Source organism: Perna viridis, chromosome 9 (assembly GCF_037379345.1).
Source record: "Perna viridis isolate PV_CMFRI_1.1 ecotype Kerala chromosome 9, ASM3737934v1, whole genome shotgun sequence".
In the NCBI taxonomy this organism is placed as follows: Eukaryota; Metazoa; Mollusca; class Bivalvia; order Mytilida; family Mytilidae; genus Perna; species Perna viridis.
The window spans coordinates 19,029,008-19,054,865 of record NC_142453.1 but is presented as its reverse complement, the minus strand read 5'-3'; the positions used below and the strand labels follow the sequence as shown (position 1 = coordinate 19,054,865).

At 33.2% G+C, this 25,858-nt stretch overlaps 1 protein-coding gene across 3 annotated transcripts in view; it reads right to left on the bottom strand.

Moving 5' to 3' along the window:
• Positions 1-13,806: 13,806 nt before the first annotated feature.
• The window catches only part of LOC148607200 (uncharacterized), a 38,261-nt gene continuing 26,209 nt past the window's right edge, over positions 13,807-25,858 (bottom strand). The window contains exons 1-4 of one of the 3 annotated variants that reach the window (XM_088546024.1): positions 21,243-21,342; positions 19,339-19,438; positions 18,158-18,308; positions 13,807-16,679 (exon numbers count right to left, since the gene is read on the bottom strand). In XM_088546024.1, coding sequence (XP_088402150.1) covers positions 13,915-16,679; positions 18,158-18,308; positions 19,339-19,413 — 2,991 coding nt within the window. In that variant the 5' untranslated portion in view covers positions 19,414-19,438; positions 21,243-21,342 and the 3' untranslated portion in view covers positions 13,807-13,914. Of the gene's footprint in view, positions 16,680-18,157; positions 18,309-19,029; positions 19,248-19,338; positions 19,439-21,242; positions 21,343-25,858 lie in introns of those variants that run through there. The other 2 variants (XM_088546025.1, XM_088546026.1) reach the window with 2 other exon arrangements.

The window sequence follows — 25,858 nt, the reverse complement described above, 5'->3', positions numbered from 1 at the left end:
GTTCCCTCCGCGGGACTCGAACTCGTACCGCTGTGACATCTATGGCCTGCACTTATATATATCGAGTGGTCTAGTGCGCTGGAATTCGTTCAGGCGATGTTGCCATAGATGTTACAGTGGTACGAGTTCGAATCCAACGGAGCGAACGAACAAACATTTGCATCGCAAATTTGACAGTCCTAACATCGTTGGGAGTTTTACAGACCCTTCTATAAGTTTACTTTATATTCCTTGTATCAATTTTGATCCGATGGAGCAGTGTAGCGTCATATTCTGAGACGTTTGTGTATATATAATTCAATAAATATATGTACCTGACATGGTATATGGCAATTGTAACATTGGACACAACAAGATTTCCGAAGTAGATGTTTGTAAGACGCAGCTCTTTAGATGGATATTGAGTTCGGCAAATTAAAAGCGAAAACATTACCATTCATATAAAATATAGTCTATATCTTTATCGCTGCTGTGCATATTTGTATTGGTATGTTTTCCTCATTGAACAACCTGAAAATTAAAAAAACCCAAAAAGATATGTACATATTTTCTGCGGATAAAAATGAATAACATATATACATGTTTCAACACTGCTTATGTACTTGTCTTAAACGACCTGTCGACAAAAGACAGCTGGGTAAACATTACATTTGTCAAATGTTAACAAATGACTGTATCGGATTTAGAGATTCTGAAAAGAAAAGGTGACAATGCGTTGGAGTAAAAAAGGGTTCCAGGTAGTTTTCTGTTAATTACAGTCCCATTTGCAAAGTGGAGGGTACTTAGTCTTCTGTTACATGGGAGAAACCATCTCTTATCCGTGACTTTTCCTACAGTAATGAATGGTATTTTTACAGAATATTTATAACAAGTTCCTTTTACGCACCGTCAATTTGTAATTTTGATCCAATTCAAATCAGGTGTTAAATATAACAAAACATGGACTTCCTGAATGGGGATTAGCCTAAATGTTGATTCGAATCAATTTGAGATTTTAACATAGCAAAACATGGATTTTGCTATTTCTGAATATAGAGACAATAGGGTACTAATCTCTTTTATTTGATACCTCTCCTACATTACTAAATGGAATTACATGACACTTTCTGTAATGTTTAATATATAATTCCATTGTTTTTTGCAAAATATTAACTTTGTCATTTTTTGAATTTTGGGACAAAGGGTATCCGGCTTTTTTCTGCTACTCCTCCTACACCACTGAATAGTATTGCATGAAACTTTCTCTGCATTGTATTATATGTTCCCATTGTTCACATTCTATTTTAGAATTTCATCCGAATCAATATCGGCGTTTCACATAAGAAGACAATGTCTTTATCATTTTTTTTTAAATTTTGGTATAAATAGGAGGGGTCATCTATTATTTGTTACTGTACCATCATCACTAAGCGAAATTAAATGAACAGAATAATTACTGCATATTCTCAATGTGCATATTTAGTTCCAGATTTTTATTATTAGAGTGTTTGTTGCATATTTCCTTTGTGAACTATTTATTTTAGACTTTTTTTATATTTATCCAAATCAATTAGGGGCTTTCACATAACAAAACATGGACTTTATCATTTCTGACAATAGGAAAAAGGGGTAGAGCACATATTATCCATTACTCTTCTTGGACCAATGAAGGGAAATTTTCTTTTGTTGCTTTGCACTTATTATTTTGGTTATTGTATGTTCTTTGTTGTGTGTGTCTGTGTTCCATGTCTGGTTTTTGCCCCGGGATTACATTGTTTCGATTTCCGCTAGAATTTTAATTCCATTGATTACTCTTTCACAAAATGTTGATTATATTGGTGGTTTGAAAACCAAAACCAGTGATTTTGTCATTTCTGACTTTTGGATAAGGGAACCAATCTCTCACCTGTTATTCTTTCTACACCACTCAATGGTTTTTTTTTAAATAGTTTCACTTCATTTGTTTTTGCGCTGTTTAGAGTTTGCTTTATTGTATTGGTTTTGTCCACCATTAAAGACGGTAGGGTGGCATGTAGAGATTTAATTGTTTGTCGCTTGGTATTTGATTTTTTTTATATTTGTAATTTCTGAATATAGGGACAACGGAGGCCAATCTCTTATCTATTACATTTCCTACATGGAATTGTTTATTTCTGAATATAGGGAAATGGATGACTATTTTTTTTTGTTACTCTTCCTACACAACTGAATGGAATTGCATGAAACTTTCGAAGAAAGTTCATTACATGTTCACATTGTTCACCTGATATTAAAAATGTAATCCTATTTTTGGGTGCTTTAAATAGCAAAACATGGATTCCAGAATTTCTGAATACTGGTAAAAGTGGCATCCATATCTTACCCGTTACTCCTCCTGCACCACTGAAATCGAATTGAATGAAACCTTAACAGAATGTTTATCACATCTCCTAATATTGCACCTCTGATTCAATTTTTTTATCCGAATTTTATTTCAGGATTTCACATAGCAAATCATGGCCTTCGTCATTCTTGAATCTTGGGATTAAGGGGTCCTATATCTCATCCGTTACTTCTCCTACACCACAGAATCGTATTTGATTAATCTTTCTCAGAGTGTTTATTACATGTTACTATCGCGCACATTTAATCAATTATTTTGATCCGAATCAATTTGAAGGAGTCACATAGCATACCAGTGACTTTGCAATTTTTGAATTAGGGGATTAGGAATCGAGAGCATCTCCCATCCGTTACTCATCTTAAACAACTGATTAGTACTGGAAAAAACTTTATCAGAGAGGTCATTGCATGTTCATATTGTGTACCTTTTATTTAAGATTTCTATCCGAAACTATCTGGAGGGTTCACACAGAAATACATGGACATTACCATTTCTGAATTTGGGGACCATGGAGTCCACCTCTTATCTGTTACTCCTCCTACACCACTGAATGAGTAATCAAGGGAACCAAGGTTATAGCGGTATTCAAAAGAATGTAATCCAGGGACAAAGACCAGACATGGAAAACAGACATACACAACAAAGAACATACAGTAACTAAAATCATACATACAAAGTAACAAAAGTAAATGAGCAACTCGGACTCCACTAAAAACTGGGAGCATGGACCAGGTGCACCGGTAAGGTAAGCGTCCTAAATAGTATTAAATGAATCTTTCACAGAATGTTCTCATTTCTTACCTTCTTTTTGAATTTTTGATCTGGATCATTCACATAGCAAAACATTGACTTTGACATTTTGGATATAGGGAAAATGGGAATCCATCCCATATCAGTTACTCCTTCTGCACCACTGAATGATTTTGAATGCAATTTTGAAAATTTCATTGAACCTATATAACAAATACCCATATAAACCCCACATTTTAGATTTTATTTCACGGGGGTTGCATAGCAAAACATTGACTCACTCGTTTTGAAATTTGGGTATTAGGGGGTGAGCATCTCTCATCCTTTACTCCTCCTACACCACTGAATAGTATTAAATTAACTTTTCCCAGAGCGTTTATTGCATGTTCTTATTGCGCATCTCCTACATGGTAAATATGATTTAGATCCTAAAATATATAGGTGATTTGCGTAGCAAACCGTTGACTTTTTCATTTTAAACTTTGAGGATCTCTCATCTCTCATCTGTAAGTCATCCTACACCACCGAATGGAATTGAATAAAATTTCACATAATGTATATTCAATGTTCCCTTTTTGTACAATTTATTTTAGATTTTGATCATAATCAACTTTGGGTTCAAAAAGTGCATGATTTCAAAAGGGAGACTGGGGGTATCAAGTCAGTGAGGATTGTTCACAGATTTTTCACCTGAATTTTGTTCATAGATATAAAAAAAATCCTATGTAAGGGAAATTTTTGACACTCGGAACCCTCCCCTGAATCCCCCCGGGTTTTTCTTTTTTTCTTATCTGCCATGTAGTATAGAATACATGTAGGTAATGCCCTTTTCACATTACGTGTTTATATCATAAATTCCACAGAGCAATATAAAATACATCCTGTTATTTAATATAATTAGTAATATTATATACCGGTATATATTTACACCCGAAACCTAACAGTTCAGTTAAAAATTGTATTTATGATTAAATTAATTACATGTATCAGCAAATATTGCCGCTAATGAGACGAAGAACCATTTGAAGTTTATTGTCGAATATTTCAAACATCCGTATCCGATTGTTTTCAGAACTTGACAACAAATTCAAATCGAAGTCAATTGTAATTAAAAAATGGATGAAAACCCGCATTTACTTACCGATTTTAAATGATAAAACATCTTGTCTCTGTGTCTTTCTGATCAACAGCTCTTATATACCCGGGTGCCATGCTTCGCTAAATCAACAGTTTTAAGGTGTTAATAAAATCTGTCAATAAATTGGATGATTTTTTTTTCTTCAGATTTGCAAGAGATGTGTTTAACTTCAATATAAAACTAAAAAATATTAATCAACAAATTCAAGAACGAAGGAATACTCAATTTACTATCGATTTTGACAGGATATATATATACAAAAGTTTCTAATGATAAGACGTTACGCGCGCTGTTCGTACCTACAGTGATAACACAACGTTACGACGTTTTTGAAGAAAATCAGAGGAAATGTTGACGTTTTTTTCGTTTGATAACAAGTTTTCTGATAAATAATCACGAAAAATCACATTTTTCTGTGACTAATGATCAACTGCACCATGCAATTTAGAATAGCTTTGTTGAAGAACTAAGTCTGATGTTTTTAATGTACTTTAAATTATAAAATTGCTTTTATAAAGAAATAAACAAGAGAGCAATACTATTATTAGTAATCTTCTTGAAATAAATATTCATTAAACGCTATTTTATTGTAAGTGCGTTTTGTATTTGTAACATATTCCCATGTCCCTTCTTTTTCTAAAGACATATTTAAAATATCTGTGTCGGTGCCTCATTCAGTAATATTTTTGTTTGATTCTCTCCTGCTGAAAGTTTTCAAGGGGAGGAAACACAAAAAAAAAAATTATACTGCCTTTGTTGATGTGCTGTGTATTTAATATAACATTTCCCCATATTCTTCTCATGAATGACATTTTCGAAACCGCACTGGTGATTTTTTTTCTGAAAAAAATACGACAATATCGCATTTTAATTGTTGTTTTGAATAAAATTCTAACTTACTAATGCGAATTGTAGCTGTTAGGTGTAAATTCATAGGAAAACATCGCCAACCACACTTACAGAACGTCGCTTTTACCGTTATTAAAAACGTGATTTTTATGGCGTCATGACAATTTGTAAGATTTGTAAAATATGCTGTTGTAAGAGAAATACAAATCAAAAATTAAAAGTCTAGGTATTAGTGAACAGCTGAAAAAAATTAACATTCAGAAAACAGTTGTTGTTGGAAAGCGGAATGTAGCAATAACCTAAAAATAAGACGTGAACTTTGCATAAATTGCCATAATGCGAAAAAGAGCATGTTTGACATTTCGTAAGACTCAATAAAAGTTGTCGTACTTCGTAAAACTCTGTTTTTCTTTCAAAATATGTTAAAATTAATGTTTTTAAGTAGAATAATATTACTTAAATGTAAAAAGAATGTACCCCTGTCCATATATGATACTCCTTCTCTTTGTTTGAATTGGTGTACTAGTTCTGTTGTGTTCTGTGGGACAGTTTTGTTCTTGGTATTTCTGAACAATTGCTGGAAAATGAGGTCACCATGACGTCAAAACAAAACAAACAACATATTTGCCAGTTTTTACCCAAAAAAATCGTTTTATTTTAAAAAAAAAAATAAAATTTTCTAGGTAATTTTGAAATTATTCATTCGACTAAAAATGTTACCTGGGACAGCTGAACAATTACAGATTTCAACATTTTTAGGACGTGTATATATGACTACGGCGCTTTTTTTTACATTTATCCAGCTAAATATATTGCTACACCCATATTCTTTAAGAATAATTCATAATTCGATAGATTACTACAGGCTAATTAGTTTTATCGCATTTTTAATGGTCGATTATGCCGCTTTTTTTAAACAAGTACGAACAACGGGTGTTAAGTCTAACGAAAAAAACTCATACATGGGAGGGTGGAAAGGGGCGTTGATAGGGGGATTAAGGCGCGGGAATTAATGGTTGAAAAGGAGGGGAAAATAATTAATGGGACGGGGAACGGTGGTGGAGGGGACCGGGACTGGGGTTGAAAGGGGCGGGAAACGGAAAGTGAAAAATATGAGAAGTAGTGATTATGGTTTTTAAGAGTAAGTGGAAGTAAAATAGAAGGGGGTCGGGAAGGTTGGTCAGGAGTGTTGGAGGCGGTGGAATATGGGGATGTAAGCGGGAGTGAAGTACTCTCCTGTCAACCCCCTCATAAATACATTAACATACAGATATTTAGGTGAAATATAATTGGCATTTACCAGATCGGGTCTGTATAACTCCAAATCTTAGATTGCTTTACTCTGCAGACAAAGAATAAAAAAATGACGTATTCTGCCCGACATTCTGTTGTGCTAACTTGAAACTGAAAGAAATCATGAATGACGAAACTTTAAAAGAATGTGTATTATATTTTCCCTTTTTATATCTCTGATTCAAGTTTTTGATCCAAATCTTTTTGAGGTTTCACAACTACTCATCAGTTACTCCGCCTACACCACTGAATGGGATTGAATGAATTTTCCACTGAACCTTTATAAAATATACCCGTTGCAAACCTCTTTTTAAATATTTTGTCCGAATCAATCAGGGGGTTTCACATAAAAAAAATATGGAATTTGTCATTTATGAATATAATGACATGTGAGCCCATCTCTCATCCGTTACTCCTCTTACGCCACTGTATGGAATTGAATAAAACTTCACAGTATGTTTATTACATGTTCCGTTTTTGCACCCCTTATTTTAGGGGTGCAAACAACGTTTCATAGCTGGCTCTGCAAAATGTACCACCAATCCTCTTTCAAATCTTTTAACTTCTATACTCATAACTGTCAAAGACGGTCTGCAGTCTTACCACAACACTTGTTACTCCCGTAGTGGTATTAATTCAATGTGGATCCTGAAAAATTCGAAAGATCTTTTTGGAGACAATCAGTTCAAGACTATTATCTGAATATAACAGCATTAAAACCTGTGGTTTTTCGACACTGTATACTTCTAGTCTCCATGCTCGGTTGGAGTCCCGGCTTGGGGACGTTATGCATCGTTGTTTTTCCAAAAAAGATGGTACACCTAGATACAGGTATAAAGTTCTTGGTAGAGATTCCTCATACTTTGTAAGAAATAATTCCAAATAGTCTTCCAAATGTACGGAGGAGGATGTTCACAGGGTGCTGGAATTTTTAATCGACAACATATTTGCCCAGTGTGGTGGTCGTGTTTTTCAACAAACGGTCGGCATTCTAATGGGAACAAATTGTGCTCCTTTACTTGCTGACCTATTCCTTCACTCTTATGAGGCTGACTTTATAGCTGATCTGATCAGAAAGAAAGAATGTCGTTTGGCTGGGTCCTTCGGTCTCGGTTTCTGCTTTATAGATGACGAATTATCTTTAAACAGTCCTAATTTCGGGGATTTGATACATCGCATCTACACAAAAGAACTTGAGATAAAGGATACTACAGACACTGTGAAGTCAGCCTCATATCTTGACCTACACTTAGAAATCGATGGTAAAGGAAAACTATTGACCAAACTTTACGACAAACATGATGACTTTTCATTCAGAATTTGTCAACTTTCCTTTCATCTGTGGCAACATCCCTTCGGCACCTGCGTATGGAGTGTTCATATCACAACTCATACGTTATGCCAGAGCTTGCCGAAACTACGCAGACATTTTGTATCGCGCTAGAACTCTAACAAATAGGCTTCTGAAACAGGGTTATGTTGCTACAAGATTGAAGTCATCACTACAGAAGTTTTATGGTCGTCATCATGAACTCGTCGATCGTTATGGTGTATCCATCTGCACCATGAAAACTGATTTATTCAACGGGTCATAGTTTACCTTTCCTCATTTGTCTACCCCGGACTTGACTTTTTATGAGCAACTCGGCGGGTGTTTCTAGAAAAGAAGAGGACGCTTACCCTACCAGTGCACCTGGTCCATGCTCCCAGTTTTTAGTGGAGTCCGAGTTGCTCATTTGCTTTTGTTACTTTGTATGTATGATTTTAGTTACTGTATGTTCTTTGTTGTGTATGTCTGTTTTCCATGTCTAATCTTTGTCCCTAGATTACATTCTTTTGAATACCGCTATAACCTTGATTCCCTTGATTACTCTTTTAGATTTTGATTATAATCAATTTTTGGGTCAAAAGTTGCATGTTATCAAAATGGAGACTGGGGTATCAAGTCAGTGATGGTTGCTCAGTTTTTCTAGTTTTTGTTTCTAGTTTTCGCTTGAATTTTGTTCATAGACATAAAAAAAAAAAGCCAATGAAAGGCAATTTGTTGACACCCAGAACCCTCCCCTGAATCCACCACAGATTCATCTTTTTTTAGGAAATTTGTTGACACCCAGAACCCTCCCCTGAATCCACCACAGATTCATCTTTTTTTGGACAGGGGGCGATGATACAGGGGTTAAGGGGTGGGGATCGGTGGTTGAAGGGTATGGAACGGTGGTGGGGGACAGGGATTGCAAAATACGGAAAGTGCCCATTGTGGTTTCGAATAGTAACCGGGGGCAAAATGAAAGCGATCGGGAAGCAGAGATTAACAGGGTGGAAGGCGGTAGTCTTTGGGGAGGGAAGCGGGGATGAAGTACCCCTGTTCAACCTCTCATAAATACTTTTAAATAACATGTTACATAAAGCAAAGTAACGTTTCATTTCACTGCGTTCTTTCTTTAGTCAATTAAATGAAAATTTGCTATGACATGAAGTACGACAGTCATTGTTTTGTAGTGTAAGGCTTTCCCCGTCGTTAATTGAATAATAATGGGTGACCTTGGGCTGACATTTTCAGCCCTGTGGGTTGTTGTCTCTTTGACATATTCACCATACCTATTCTCATTATATATGTGTACTTTGGAGGGAGTTGAAGGGATATTTGTCGTCAGAATACACAGAGTAGTCGATATTTCTAGGTTAATATATATAAGATGTGAAATTTACAATAAATCATTTTAAACATATTTTTAAGAGGACATAATAAATTACAATTAGATGCAATTTAATTTATACTTTCGAATTTCTCTCCAATTACAAATTGATCAGAAAAAGATAAAATGCGCAGAAAAAAAATAAATCTTACAAGAACAATAAATAAAAACAACACTAAATGTTGTTATTGTGTTATATGACCATAATCATAAGTAATTAAGTAAAATTCTGCCCACTCAGGCAGGGGTGATTCATTATAACTTAAGATAATCTCGATTTGACTTTATTTTAACGCTCAGATACTACACAGTGTAACATGAGCGCATAAAAAAACATTTATACATATAAATAACGAATCAAACAGGTCAAGTATCATGGAACAAGTCGTTATTGAACTACAACAGCTTAGCCATATTTCTAACAAACATACAGAATCTTTATTTAATTCACAGCTGAGTATTACACAGTGGAATAAACCTTACATTTTATATAGCACTTGTGGTTTCAAATAGTAATTTGTTATACTTTTTTTGTCTCAGCTGAACTATACATTCATCAGTGTACTTAAAAAACATATGAAATTCTATACTATGACGACATAAAGTACATATTCTTTGGTATCTGGGCATGCTATTCCATTACCGGATTTCAATTGGAAGCTTTATATTCTAAATACGAAATTTTGTTATAAAAACTCTGTTTTGTTTTGGTAATTTTATTCGATATTCCTTTAGCTTGAATTCTTTTGTACACTTTTGTAGAATTCTCTAGATGAAACATCCAACTCTGAAAACTATATTTTTAATTAGTTTATCACATAATATCCTTTGATCTGCTACTAATCGTGAGATATTTTTGTCTGGTTATAGTGTAAATATTATTTGGGGTGGGGAGGGGTGGATTTTCCTTTTCTGTAGTAAAACATAACCAAAATCTAAGTGTTGATACTATTTTTGAATTCATTTATTACTGAAACACTGAAACTGTATGAATACATTTGTAAGGTCCTAAACACCTCTTCCTATGTTCATGTCCTTGGATCTGCGACTAATCGTGAGATATTTTTGACTGGTTATAGTATAATTATTCTGGGTGAAGTTTTCCTTAATTTTTCTGTCTTAGAACAAACCCAAAATCTAAGTGTTTAAATATCTCCAGTGGGCAATTTCATGTACACTTTAATTTTTGAATACAGTTTATATGATGCCTGCTGAAGGATTTCCAATCAAAAAATATTTGGGATCTCCTATATATCTTGAAATGTTTTTGAGTTTTCCTTACTTTTTCTGTCTTAGAACAAACCCAAAATCTAAGTGTTTAAATATCTTCAGTGGACAAATTCCATTTACACTTTTATATATCTTGTAATGTTTTGACTTGTTATGATAGTTTAAAAAAAATGGCGGCACATTTTCCCGTGCTGTTTCTGTAGTAGAACGTAGTAAAGAAATTTTGAGTTTTAATATCTCCAGAGGCTTCTCTTATTTGCACTTATATTGAAATTGCGGATTACGGAAGTTCCACTGGATTGAAAAAAAAACATGATGTAAGAACAATAGAAAAACGATTAATTGCCGAAAGACAATCGTCTGCTGTCATTATGGAGAGCAATATTGATGTATACACCGAGCTAAGTAAAATGCAAAAAATAATGTACTGAATAAATCACACTTTATCCGCTAGTCTTTAATAATTTTCTTTCCTTTTTTTAAAGGTAATTAACTCTTTACTGGTATAAAGACATGTGATAAACAGTTTAATACGTGTGTATGCCCTTATTATCTTATTAGATCATCTTATTGTACATGACTAAAGCCCTCGGCACGGATATCAATGTTCCTGGGAAAAATTAAAATCTATAATTTCATTTAGAAACTTTATTGAAATAAACTGATTTTGCATATGTAATAAACGCATGCGTTGTTTTCTGTATGTTATGAGCTTCACTAATGTCACTTCCTCACAACTGTTATTAAAACGTTATTCAGTTAAGGGAGCAACCATTTGATTTTATGGGGCTAGGATTGAACTTTTGAAGGCAGGGTGCATATGATAGCATATGAAAAAAAATCCAGGATGACCATTCTAGTAAAAAAGACAGGATGCACCTGTTGAAAAAAAATAAGGATATGTTTTTGTAAACATCATAAAAAAATCCAGGACAGGCTAGAATGAAAAATAAAAAGTCAGGATAGTCTTAACACACAAAATAAACTATCCAGGACGAATGAAAATCAAATGATTGCTTAAGGCCCTAGAGCACCTACAGCTCTATCATCATCACACATGGCCAAATACTAGTAGCCAAATAGAATGATTATTAAAAAAAGCAATATCACAAGACGATAAATTGACACCATCCTCGAGAAATGCATTATCGAAATTCCCATGCCATCGTCTGAGCAAAGTTTGTTTTTCAGTTTTTCATTTCCGCGCAGACTTCCGATGTCACGAGGCGGTAACCGTAATAAAAATTGCTTTATATAAGTTTCTTCATCGGGACCTTGTAAATATTAAGATCCGCCACGGTCTGCATGACAAATCTAGAGACAGCTTTTCCAAATGGTGCTCAGCATTCCTAATAATATTTCATTTCTATGATTGACGACTATTTATAATCTCGTAGAGTTTTCATTTCTAGCTAAAAATAATAGAAATGAACAGGTATTTATAAGATGTAAGAGATCAACTACATGTAGTTTTAATTGGATCGTTGTTAATACAAATCAAATTAATCAGCATATTTAGTTCTCTGTAAAAGTTGTCTATTCAGTTTGTTTATTGGAGTAAATGACTTGGAATTAATTTGATATAGCAAAACTACTTACAAAGTGGACCTAACTATCTGTATTTGAACTTTAATAGGTTATATGCCAATGGAACTATTTTCCTCGGTAGTGTAAGATAATTGCAGATGCTAACAGGCTTTGCAAATCTAAAGGCTCTGGCGACTGCTATATCAATTCTGATATTCGATCTTAATTGATAAAAAAATGAGCAAAGCGAATTTGCATATTAATAGAGGTGAAGTATGTTTGGAATGTAGACAAAAGCGTCCCAATATGGACTCAAACGCTTGATAAAGCTTGGACTTTGATCGTGAGTAATTATATTGACAATAAAAATAAAAGGATCAAAAGAAGCACACACTGTAATATAAAGACCGTGATCGGACAAACAATAGAATATTTGGGCCCAATTTTGTGCAAAATTTTTAAAACAGAATTTCACATGGACAAGATTGACAACTGAAATCCGACCAAAAGTAAGCTTTACCTATCAATTATAACGATAACTTCTATTTTTCCCTTTCACATGTAGCTCATTATTTCCAAAAGGTTTTAAGCAAAAAAAAACTAATAGGGCCCTCCGTCATGTGCCTAGGAACAATCTGTTCATATTTCAAAAATGTGTGATAAGCTTCACTCAAGTTATCTTTAATAAACCAAGTATAACAGACGGCCACGACGACGATTCCAACAAAAACAGGGCGATACCATTAAACAACCGAAAAAAATCCTTTGCAGTCATATTTAAATAGGATTTCCCATGATTTCTAATGATAACTCACGTACAGTGGCGGATTCAGAGGAGGGTGCCAGTCGGGGCTCCTAAAAACAAGATGCTACCAGGAGCTTGAATCGCTCACCTGGTTAAATTTTGTCTTTCAACGGCAATAAATTCAACAAGAAGTAACTATTTTGACTCGAGGACTTTGGTAGGACTTACATTGTATCATAAGGACCATTTCGGCAATTGAAAATTTCGTTCTGCATTTTGTATTTATTATAGTTTTCAAGATTTTGGCTGCAAAATGTAGAAAAAAAGCTATTTTTCACCTTTCAAGGCTTCTAACAAGCAGTCGTATGACAATTTTGATCCTTAGAGACTTTTGTAGGCCTCATCATAAGGATCATTTCAGCAATTGAAAGAATTTGACTAAACAGTTATGGAAAAACAATGTGGAAAAACTACTGTCTGACCCATGTCCTATTTTTAGTAACTGCAGCCATGTCTTTTGACGGATTAAAAATCCCAACAGCATGATTACCCATGAAACGGGAGATAAACCTTACACTACCATCAACCAATTTTAATTTCTCCATTCTTCACATTGAAGTCATGTTCTCCACTGTGACTCCACCATAGTAAAAACTCGCATAAAATTTCCCCATTTCCATACTTTTCAATATTTATTTCAGTCAACAATTAAAATGTTTTAAATAGCTAGAACCATTAAATATACAAACATTTTTTGAAATGTTGACTCCACTGTGGAGAATAGAGACATTGTGACTCCACTCATGATATCTCCATTGTTGAGACTTGAGAAATTACAGGTGTTGACAGTAGTGTACTTTGTGCAATATTTGGTTGCTTTATTAGGAAACTTTAAAATCATTTTATGAACCATCCACGCTACATGTATGTATATGAAACAACTAAGGTACCTTTTAAAAAATGAATGTTCACTTGTACATATACATGAATTTGATTGATTTAAAGAAAAAGAGGAAAAACTGAATCATCACTTTTTTTTTTACATTTTGCTTACTTTTAGCTTCAATTCAGACCAATTTAAAATACAAGCAATCAAAAATAAAAAAAAATTAAAAATTTTTCTGGGAAAGGCTTTTTTTGTTCATTACTTGATTTCTGAATTGAACAGAAAGTAATGGACAAAGCAATTTTTAGGCTTTCAACAGAAACAAGATAGTTTCGCAAAAATTTTTTTTTAATAACTTAAAAACAAACAAGAGGTGAATAAGTAATTTGAACGGTAAATATAATATCCCTGATTCATCTGCGTCACGCAAAGCTTACCCTACTCTGTAAATGACAAAGATTGCACAAAAGCATTTGGGTCCTCCGCCTCTGAAATCACATAAATAGTGGAATCTTTGAAATTAATAAGCGACGAATCTTCCACCTCATACACTTGTTCTGTGACTTCCTGCTTGATGGATGAGTTTGTTTGGGCAATATGGTCCACGTAGATGACCTGAATATTTTCTTTCTCGAACCCTTCAATTTCTTCCATGGATGGCTGCCCCTCTGATTCCCGTTTTATAATGTCTACCTCTTTCCTTTCAATTTGTGCTGATCTTTCTAGACTTGCTGGTATTGTTATCACTTGTGATTTTACAATTCTTTTTTCATACCCAGATTGAACTGCTTCAATAGAATTAGATGTACTTGCAGCTTCCAGCAACTTGTGTAGGTTAGTCTGATAATGTCGTCTTAAATGAGAATGATCGGCAAATCTAGTATCACAAATTTTACAGTGATGTTTTTTCAGGCCTAAATGTTTTCGTTTTACATGACGGTTAAGTGCTGCTGGTATAGGAAACCTTGCACCACATTCAGAACAGACATAAGGTTTTTCACCAGTATGTGTTCTAACATGTCGTATGTGTATCGCCTTCTGGGAGCTACGCTTTCCGCAGAATTCACATTCGTACACCATGAAGTCTAACTTCTCTATGTTGATTTTATCTGCATGATGATCCAAAACGTGGTTATGCAACCCATTGATAGACTTAAATGTCTCTTCGCAGAGTTCACACTTATTTAAATTTTCCTCCCTGTGACACTTGGCATGAGATTTTAGAGTACCCTTTGTTTTGAAAAACTTGCCACATTCATCACATTGGTAATCCCTTGTTTCGCAGTGCACTTGTTCAATATGCTTTTTGAGGTAATTATGATTAAAAAATATTGCATTACAAATTCCACAAGTCACCTTAACCTTAGGGTCATGGACACTTCGCTGATGCTTCTTTAACTCGAGAGTGCAATCAAATTCTTCACCACAAGCATCGCACATATAATAATGATAATTATGGGCATCTTTAGTATGTTGAGTTAATTCCTCTGTTGTTTTAAAACTACTTTTGCACATTCTGCATGTATACATAGGATCAAGTCGATGTTTCCACATATGTTTCTTAAGTTCAGTCTTCGATGTAAAAAACTCGCAACATACTTTGCAAATAACGTCATCACTGCGGTGTGCACTTTTATTATGCGTCTTCAAATACTTCAAATTTTCGAAAGTTTTTCCACACTTAGAGCAGGCATAGTTGTTCAAACGGTCCTTCTTGTGAATGAGCCAATGTTTATTTCTCTCAATTTCTGTTTCAAACAAAATACCACAAATGTAGCAAGCAGGACGATGGTCAGAGTGGTCTTTCTTTGCATGACAAACAAAACTATTTGGATTGAGGAATTCTTTACTGCAATTTTCACATGGGTACTTTTTGTCCTGATGTATTGCTTCATGAATTGCTAACCTTTGTGCAGTAGAACATTGTATTTTGCAAACCTTGCATATCAGCTGTTCATTATGTACCATAGCTCTATGATGATCTAAAGATGCCTTTGAACAAAGAACTTTGAGGCATATATTGCAGATGAAACCATCTTTCTGCTCCTTTTTTAGGTCCTGCTGTTCCCCATCCTCTTTATTCAAAATGTTATTATAATCTTTATTTAATATTTCTCCATTAGCTTCTCTTCCACTATGTAGAACTTTGTGTTTTTTCAATGCAATGTAAGTATTAAACGACCTTGGACATTCATCACAAATAAAAGCATTAAGTTCTTTATGGGTCCTTCTTAAATGGAAAGGGTAAGCTTTTCGCCATACTTTCTTGTGACAAAGCCTACAGTTTATCATATGGGACTGGATGTTTTTTCTACTTTCTTCCTTTTTCAGTAATAATTTCTTGTTTTTTCTTCTTCTTTCTTTTCCATCATTTTTCTCTTCATTGTCAGATTTACTACTTTCATCATCTTCCATTCCTACATTATCTGAAAAATTGTCCTCATCACTGGTATCATTTTTGTCAATATTTTCACCTACATTTCTGGATTCATTATTTTCATCTTCATTTGTTTTGACAGGTTCTTTACTTTTAGTAAAGCTTTCATCACTTTCTAAATTTGCTTCTGTTTCCAAATTATCAACTTGAGTATATCTGTCAGGACCAACTGCAATTTGAAGCAGTGGTGAATTTACAGTTACAACATAATTAGCATCAAAGTTTCCAATTGCACCACTTATTTTCTTATTCTTAATCTCCTTGGGACAGCTTTCTTGACTTTTAGGGGTCTTTTTGTCCACTCCTATTTTTTCTTCAATGAAATACATTTGGCCTCTCTTCTGTTTTGTTTCATCTTGGATCTTTTGGGCATCTTTTGTTACTAATGTTTCCTTTCTATAGGCAGTAGATGAAGTAAAGCTATCCATACTAGCTTTCCTCATCTGAGCTTTTTTCAAAATATCAGCTGAATCTTTAACCCTTGCTGAACGCCTTCTTGATATCAGATTATCATCTACCTTAAGCCTGCACTTTTTAGTACTTTCATCACTTTTTTCACTTTTTTTGTTCCTTTTATCACTTTTTTCATATATTTTGTTTCTTTCATCTTTCATTTTAAGTTTTCTCTTTTTAACATTACTTCTATCATCCATGCCCACAATATACATATGACAATCATCTTCACTTTCATCCACCTCCTCTTTCCTCTGATTTGTATTCTGTAGCTTGTTCCCATCAAAACTGCTCTCACTGTGGCCGTATGTACCTGTAAATTACAAAAAAAATATTCAACTACAAAATATCAAACATGGATTTTAATGAAATAATTAAGACTTCAAACAAAGAAAAAAGTATCAATATCATTATGGCCAACCTGAATAGATGAGGTGTAATTCTATTGATATCAACAATATTTTAGCAAGCATGAATAAATGACGTGTTATACTTGTGATATTATCAGTATTACAGCCAACCTGAATTGATGAGGTGTAATTCTAGTGATATCAACAGTATTACAGCCAGCCTGAATAGATGAGGTGTAATTTTAGTGATGTCAACAGTATTAGAGCCAGCCTGTAACATAACTGATTTTGTCTGCTAGGCCAAAAACAAGAACAGAAAATGTCTGTTTATGGTTGCATTGGATGGAAAAAGGAGTAGGTAGGAAAAATCTTTTTAAAATTTTATTTTATAAATTACATTTATTGACACTTGCATGTATGGGAGAATTTCTTGACTTCAATAGTGCTCACCTAATGAATGACAGTTTAGTGGCATTTCATGGAAAAAACAAGTATGTGTGCTAGTGTTAAGGAAGGCTGAAAAAAAACAGGGTAGGTAAGATAACCTTAAACTTAAAAAGGTCTTTTTTTAGGTCTCAAGACATTCAAACTACTGGTAAGCTTTGTTAACTGATAACATGATATAAGGCAAGAAATGAAATATTTTCTTTGTAAAGTCGCCCCTTTCTGGAAAGTATCTTAAATTGAGAAATTATTTTGATATACTTATTACTGCAATAAATGCAACAGAACTGAAACAGAGACACTTCAGATGGTTGAGCCATGACATACTGCCTACAAAGGTTATATTAGCTCTATTCTGGACACCCCCTGGGAAGAGAAAGCAGGGCTGACCTCATACATTGTACCACCTAGGGCAGAACATTTCTTTCTGAGCTGCAGGAAATGGGATACACCTTGGGACAAGCTCAATATGTGGCAAAAGACAGAGTAAAATGTAGGGAACTTGGTGTAGCTTTAGGTCTCACTTGGGATGAAGAGCATACATGTAGGTCACACAAGGCGAGGTGAATAAATGCAACTGACTTGACACAAAATATATAAAAATCAAAAAGAAGCTTACATTATTATAAAAACCAAAATATACCCCCAAAAAAAAACAATTCAATGTTTTATGAAAATTGATTCAGGCATTTTGAAACCATTGTGCAATAATGGGAAATTTCTACTTTTTTTATGAATTAAGTCCAAAAACTTGAAAATGGAAATTCATAATAATTGCAGAGGGAGCTAATATTGATAAACTATTTTCCAAAGTTTTATTTAAATGGGTGCAACCACTACTTTTTTATAAGCTTAAAACTGTGAAATCCCCACTTTTCTATAAACAAAGTCCCATAACTCTAAAAAGTAAAATCGAAAAATTTACAAAATTTTGCTAACATCAATACAAATAAACAAATAGGGGGTATGATACGATGAACAACTTAACACAATCTACCTCTACAAAATTTGAAGAAATTGTCAACAACATCTGAGTGCATTTCAAGAAACTTCTTTCCTATGGATGAACCTCCATATTTAAACTTGTTGGCAGATAAATTCACTGAGATATACAGGGTTTCATCTGATGTCTTCTCTAATTTTGTGCACTGTAATAGAAGGAATGAATTTTATTTTCCTCTACATTATAAAGTGCATCTGATAAATCTTTTATTTGCAAATATATTGTACATACAAAAAATGTACAATGTGTTTCTATAAAATTATTATAAAGATAGCAGTGTTTTATTGAATGTTCCCAGTGTAATAAATTTCGATAATTCACACTGAGTGAAATAAATTTGGTAATTTCACTCTTGAATTTTCTCTTGTCAAAACATCATAACTTTAATATCAATCCGCCAATCACAGAATTTAAAATTCATGTTGAAAATATTGATAAAGTATGAAGAAAATCTATATAATAAATAGGATAATCAATTGGAAAGAGTGAATAACCAAAATATGATCACTCGTGCCAAGAACACTTAAGGATTGAACTCGTGCACAGATCAAGTTCTGCACACTCATTAAATCTAGGCATTCTTTGGCACTTTTGATAATATTTTCGTTATTCACTTTCCAATTAATTATCCTATTATCATTTAGAAAAAACTGAAATAAATTTGATAATAAAACAAATATTAAAAAGTAATAAATTCAGCCATGTAAGCTTAGCAACAGACCGTATTTGAAAGAGGAAAGATTGAAAGAATAAAAAATCTGTCTTTCAAACTTTATTTGAAAATAAAAAAAAAATCTTTCAAAATGAATATTTCTTAGCTGTTTATAATTGGAAAGAAAAAAGGAGTATAATAAACACAAGCTTACATGTATGTTTCCTGAAGAGTTCAACTTCACTGTCATTTGCATGTACTCAGCTTAAAATGTTCACTCAGAAATACATTTTTGTTTACATGGCCTAATAAGTCCATTTGAATGTAATACCATCTTTTTTGTGTATTGCAGTGTACACTTTTTACAAGGAAATTAACATCAAGACATATTTGTACATTATCATGATTATAATTAACTTTTTAAGTCATGAAAGCTGACAAATCCAAATTTTACAAATTTGGCTTGATTTAGCCTTTTGAAATCTTAAACTAAATCATTCTCATCATATAAAGTGTATCGTACTATACTATCCATATCCCCAAGTTCTAAAGAAGATGACTGGTTGGGATTTTTTGACACCTCCAGTTTTGCATCCATTCTGGAGTTTTAGAAGTGCTTCATTCTGGAAAAAAAATATTGATGTACAAGTAATTTGACAACAATTATATTAAAGCATTTATCAGTAAATAAAAATTGCACAGCTTCACAGAACCACTGAGGTTAAACATTATCAGCTGCGGCAAGTCAGCTCCTATCTGAACCAATCTGAAAGCAATTTGATTTTGATTACTGACTTTGAATATGATCTGCAACTTTTTCTGGTTCGTCGGTGCTAAAAAATTGAGTGTAAGTTTTCATTTCAGTTAGGAATGTATAGGAGAGTTCGTCAATCTCATTAGTGATGTCATATTCACTAATTTGATTATCATCATTAATTTAAGTGTCAAATTGGTTGGCAAATAAACAGCTACACTAGTGTAAATAACAACTGACAATTTTTTTATTTTATATTTAATTTTAATTTGGTAAAATGTTTCATTTATATAAAAAAATAACTCATATTTTTATGTGAATTTATAACATTTTTACTTGAAAAATAAATTTGTAATGATAAATACATGTAAACCTTTATTTTCATATAAAAAAAAGTTATAATCATTTGATGTTGTTGTCCAATGCCAATTCACCGATTTTTTACAAAAAAATCCAGATCACAGGTAAGTGATGCCATAACAAAGAATGTAGAAAAGAAATTGAAATCACAGTCATGGTGAAATTCATCGGACCATCGGACATGACCAGTACGATTTCCAGACAAGATGTCCGGTATATTTTTTTTATTAGACACACATCAACCAGAACTTCTGGTTTAAAGATGGCGTCCGAATCGAGGCCAATTGATATTGGATCAGAGAAATGATTTCGGACCGGCAGATAATTGTTCAGCCCAGCAGATTTTGTTAGGTTGCCAGACCAAATGTCCGACATGTTGAAAAATGATTTTGCCAGGTCTGAAATCATTAAAATAGTTCAAATGAAGAAAAGTTATCTCAGTTTATTTTTTACTTTGGTGGAGAGAATAGTGGAGAAATGGTGAATTAAAAAGCAACTCCACTGTGGAAAGTGGAAAAATTAAAATGTACATGTAGGTTCATATACTGCTAAAAATTTCTGTCTCTAATTTGATCTTCAAAGTACAAACTAGAATCCTCATTGGTTAAAAGACAAAAATATCTGGGCAGTCACCTGGGCACATTTTGCAATTTACAAAATGTAGCATGGTAACAGATGGATCGACATTAATGATGAAATCATAAATGAATACTTCCCAGGAATTAAGGTAGTACATGTACCTTTATCATACTGTTTAAACTATGTGTGTGTGTTTTTTTTTTAAATAAAACAGTAATAGATCTATTATTTAAAAATTCTAGAAGCAATACATGTACATGCACATAAATTTAAAGACTGCATGTATCCTTAACTTTCCATTGATCTTATATTTCAGAAGCTTATGCCTAGTAATGATTTTTTTCCATTTTATATTTACATGTAATTTAGACAAACACGACAAGCAGTGACTATACTTTTAGATAAACGTGTTCTTTTCTAGTCATATTCCAATGGGTCGACAAGACCTACAATGAACCCAAACCTTACAAAACACAAGTTCTAGTTAGGTTGGTGGGGCATTTTTGTTAATCTGATGTCAAGCAACCATGCAAAATAAAAATTTGCCTCCTAAGACTGCATTAATGATTATTATTTTGAGTTTGACCATATGTAAGTGACCCGACGGCGAAGCCGAAGTAGACGAAGATACAAGTTTTTTTCATTCGGATTTGAGGCTTATGCATGTAGACCCGATTTGTGATTGGAATCAATGTCCAGGTGTGAGATGACAATAAATCTAAATTTAGCTTTACCTATATCTTCAACTGACCAAGGCCCAAAGCAATTAAATCAAGAAAAATCACAAACAAGGGGGAATAACTAGAATTACAATGTACTTCCGGTAAGGTGTTGCTAAATTGTATGATATCATTCGAACTCATTGTTTAGGTCTCAGTATCGTATTAATTTTTCCATAGACTTCTATAGTGAAGTGCATGTTTTTAGGATTTTAAAAAAAATATGTAAATGGATTCAATAAAACTTTCACAAATGTAGCATTTCTAATGACACGTGAAAAAATAATTTCCCGCAAAGAAAATAGGGTGAGTCCACGAAGATCGGACAGAAAAGTAGCCTTGAACTATAAATAGCCATTTTCCCTACTTTCACTTACATTTTGCACTCACCAAACCAACCTTTTTAGTGGAACATTTTTATGTTATTATGTTAGATTTTCTTTTTGAAAAGTTCCTCATCTTACAGTGTGATGTTTGCTCTATTTTATAAGTCATTGTTCATATCTTTTGACAAAACATTAGTTTGTAGAGAGGCAAAAAGAAAATGCACTATATTTTTATAGCATCAATGTTTTGACGTACACCTGCTCAGGGATATGCAATACGATACTGGTACCTTTAAATCATTTTTTCGAATTCTTTATTTGGAAACTTACATTGATACACATGTCTATTTCTTAGCTTAGTATATATGGTTGATGCGTATAATTCACTTTCAATCTGAGCCAACTGTTTCTGCAGAAGGATATTTACTTGAAAGTTTATACACAATCTGTTTCCTGTTACCCTACCGACTCATGCCTTGGTGGTCCCAACTGACTTATTTTCAAGTTAAAAAAACAAAAAAAGTACCACCGATCCAGGGGCGGATCCAGACACTTTGAAAAGGGTGGGTGCAGGGCGAGGTTCCTCAGAAAAACTACGACATACATGTACATGTAATTACCATTTTTTGTCAGTTTTAAACATGAAAATGACAAATTTTCCAACCCCCTGCATCCCTATGGATCCGCCAGTGCAAACAGCCAGATATTTGTGATGCAGGAAAATTGTATATGATTCAGCAAAAATTAAAAATAAATAAAATTGCATTTCGGCCTAAGTAAATTGATAATGTCTTGACATATTTGTAAATTTTGCCGAAAGAAAGAAATATGTGTAATATTAAATAATACATAATCTGTGACGATAGACTAAATAGGTTTGAATCCTTTGGTGCTTGCTTAATTGTCTTGCTAATAATTTAGGTAAACAACTGACACTTTATAGAGATTAGCAAAATGTATTTAATTGCTTTAGGTAATAGTTTCCATTGTTTAAGGATAAATAAATTAAAACAGTATCAGACATAAACAAAAAATAAAGTAAATTTGAGTAAACGAAATCTTACAAAACCAAACGTTTCCTATACTAAGGCGTTATGAATATTCATCTTTGGAAATTAAATAAAATTAAGAGATTTCATTGGTAAATAAAGACAGGTCCGACAGCACGTGATACTGAGTTTTTCAGGGAGCTCAACCCAGCCCTGGTATTACTGTGTACGTTCAGGACAATAAAGGGTAAAAACTTAATATCATTATTTACCAGGTACGTGAACGATTTAAATTTGATATTTTATTTCTAACTTTTATAATTAGAATTTTAGAAGTAAAGTTTTTAGTTGAAGTTTTATTTAAAGCAACTATGTAAATAATTAAATTCTTATTTATCAAAATAAATAAACGAAAAAGTATATTAATCAAATAAATAAAAGTATACATAGTATTGAACTTGAATTACAAGAAAAATATATTTTGATCACTGTGTACGCTCAGGACAATAAAGAGTAAAAACTTAATATCTTTATTTACCAGGCCAGCCTCGAAAGCATGTAATGTTCGATGGGCCACGGATACAAAACCAAACTACATGCATGCCAGATATAGCAAGAAAAGACCACGGCTCCACCAAGACTCTACCATGAACTAGTTTTCCCCAACAAACAAAATGTCACTCGAAAAATAGAAATAGTTCATATTAACGCGTCGGACGAGGAGGCAGTCGGCATCTCGAGGAGCCGTGCCATGCTCTCGACCTCTCCGCTCCGACCACACAATTTACGACATAACATATTAAATAATACAGATGCATGTCAATTTTCTGTTTCCACAAAGTCCGGGTGGTTAATGAAGTGTTTTTTAAGTTGTTTTCTACGAAATTTGAGAAAAAATAATTATAAATAAAATAAAATCCCGACCTACCGATTCATTTTTTTTCTGACATGTAACAGGAAACGGAGGTATTATATTTGCCCTTGTTCTATTGAACAATAAATAATCGGAATTACTCGGCCACTTCCTCTACAAACTAGAATGGATAAGATGTTCCGATTGTTAGTTCCTCGTGAAAGGCGTGAACATTTTACACATAATTATCTATGGCGTCGCGCAAACAAATGCACATCAATTATTTTGACGCAACTGTCTCTCTATTTCAAGAATATAATGAATGCCTTTCATATCTTAGAAAAGCTGTATTCGAACAACACGATCAAAGCTATACCTTTTCTAAGGCTGGTAAGGTTCTGGAACAGCCAGTGGAACTGACCCTCGAAGAAGGATATACGTAACGTGTACTTTTAAGCAATATTAAAAATAGACAAGAACTCAAGATTATCTGAAAAGATTAACTTACATTGTATTTTCACTGAGACTTGATTTTTATTTGTTTATAGGATATACAAATGTATTTAAGCAAGGTTGATCGAATGTGAAACATTTCTACGTCGTTTTAGCCGCAGTGTAATAACTTTCTATTTGCCCATACGGGATAACTGGTTTATATATGTAAGAACGTTTTATAGATTGTGTTCTACACTTTTTCTTATTGTAGGATTTATCACAGGGGCGGATCCAAAGTCCAAAAAGGAGGGTTCATGAATATGATTTATATCTATCATACATGTATGCTTAATTTTGCAACAAAGGATGGGTTCGGCTGTATCGTCTAGCCCCAAACTAAATTTTACATACATACAATGTAGTCTATTGTATCGGTTCACAAAACAAAAACTTGCAATAATTAGTATTACAAAATAGAATTACACTGACATGACTTTGCAGCTTGATAATATTTCACCACAAAAGTCATAAAACAACCCAAACACATGCATGTTTGAGAATATCATCCTCGTAATCTAATCTATCGAAATGGTTAACAGTCCTAATACTCTTCTAATAACCAAATAGTTCACAGCAAAAAGGGAAATACTATTTTTGAAATATACTTTATGGTTCTAATGAAAGCAGGAAAATTTATATAATACATGTAATAGTAGAAATTTCAACGCAAAATGTTGTACCAAAATATTCACAGTACATAACTATGTTCATTTGCAAATATTTTAACTGAGTACTTAAATTTTTGAAGTGCTCGACAAATAAAAATGAAATTATGCATGATATATGATATATTAGTTTTAAAATGTGCTTTTAATATATAGCCTTACTGTATTCACTTGACTTCTGTTTAAATGCAGGGCACACCGATTATACCCCTTTAAAACGGTCTATCAATAAAGGTGTCTATTTCATATACCTTTGTTTAATAGGCGATAATGTCCAATTTATAGTGTTTTTATATTGTTTTGTTGCTATTTTGTAACCCTTTTTGTTTAAAGGAACAAGACCTATGTAAAGAGCGAGTTGTAGTGGAATAATATGGATCGGTTTGTGTTTAAGACAGACAACTATAGCTAAACTCAGACGTGGCTTCTTACAACTGGAAAATTATCTATAAGATAGATGATTATCTGACATTATATAGAGCTATACCTATACAGACGTTTATTTTCTAAACCAGGAACTACATGTATGCCAGGTATGCACATTTATTTTAGCTTAGTACATCATGTATTATTTTTAAGTTGTAGTTTTATTTGGAACATGTACAGTATATCCAAACTGCAAAGACATCCCTTTAAAGACATGCAGCATATTAAATTTCAAGCAACTTACATGTATAGCTAGAAAGCAGTATAGATCCGGGGTCTATAAAGGCCCAAATAGTCCGTAATATGAAGATTTAATTCCAGTATACACTTTACTCCATATGTATAATTACTAATTATAAAGTAATAACTAAAATTCATATTAAGTTGCCGATAGCCCAACAAGTCTAGAGGACACCGGATTTATTACTAAATCTATAAATATATATATATAGTATTACATAATGTGATAACATGAAAAGCAATATGAAAAACAGTATATTGTAAATAAATACTATGTATATTAGGTATTCAATGTTCAAATACATTGTACTTATGATACCTATATTTGCTTCGGAAAAAAATAATTTATCAATAAAAAATGAATTAAAAGAATAGAAAACAAAAAATAAATGCTCTATCACTGCCGATCCCGCCGGCCAGTCAAACTTCATCTTTGTGGAGTGAAAAATGTGGAAACCTGTGTCCAAAGCCCAATGCTCGGAAGATCGCCTCAAGAGGTATACTTTGGACAGTATTAAAAAAAAAAGGTTCTGGAAAGAAAAATTAAATAAATAAATAAATACTAAGTAAAATAAAAAATAACGATTGAAATTACAAATATATGGAAAGCAAACAAAAATCTTTTGAATAATAAGCG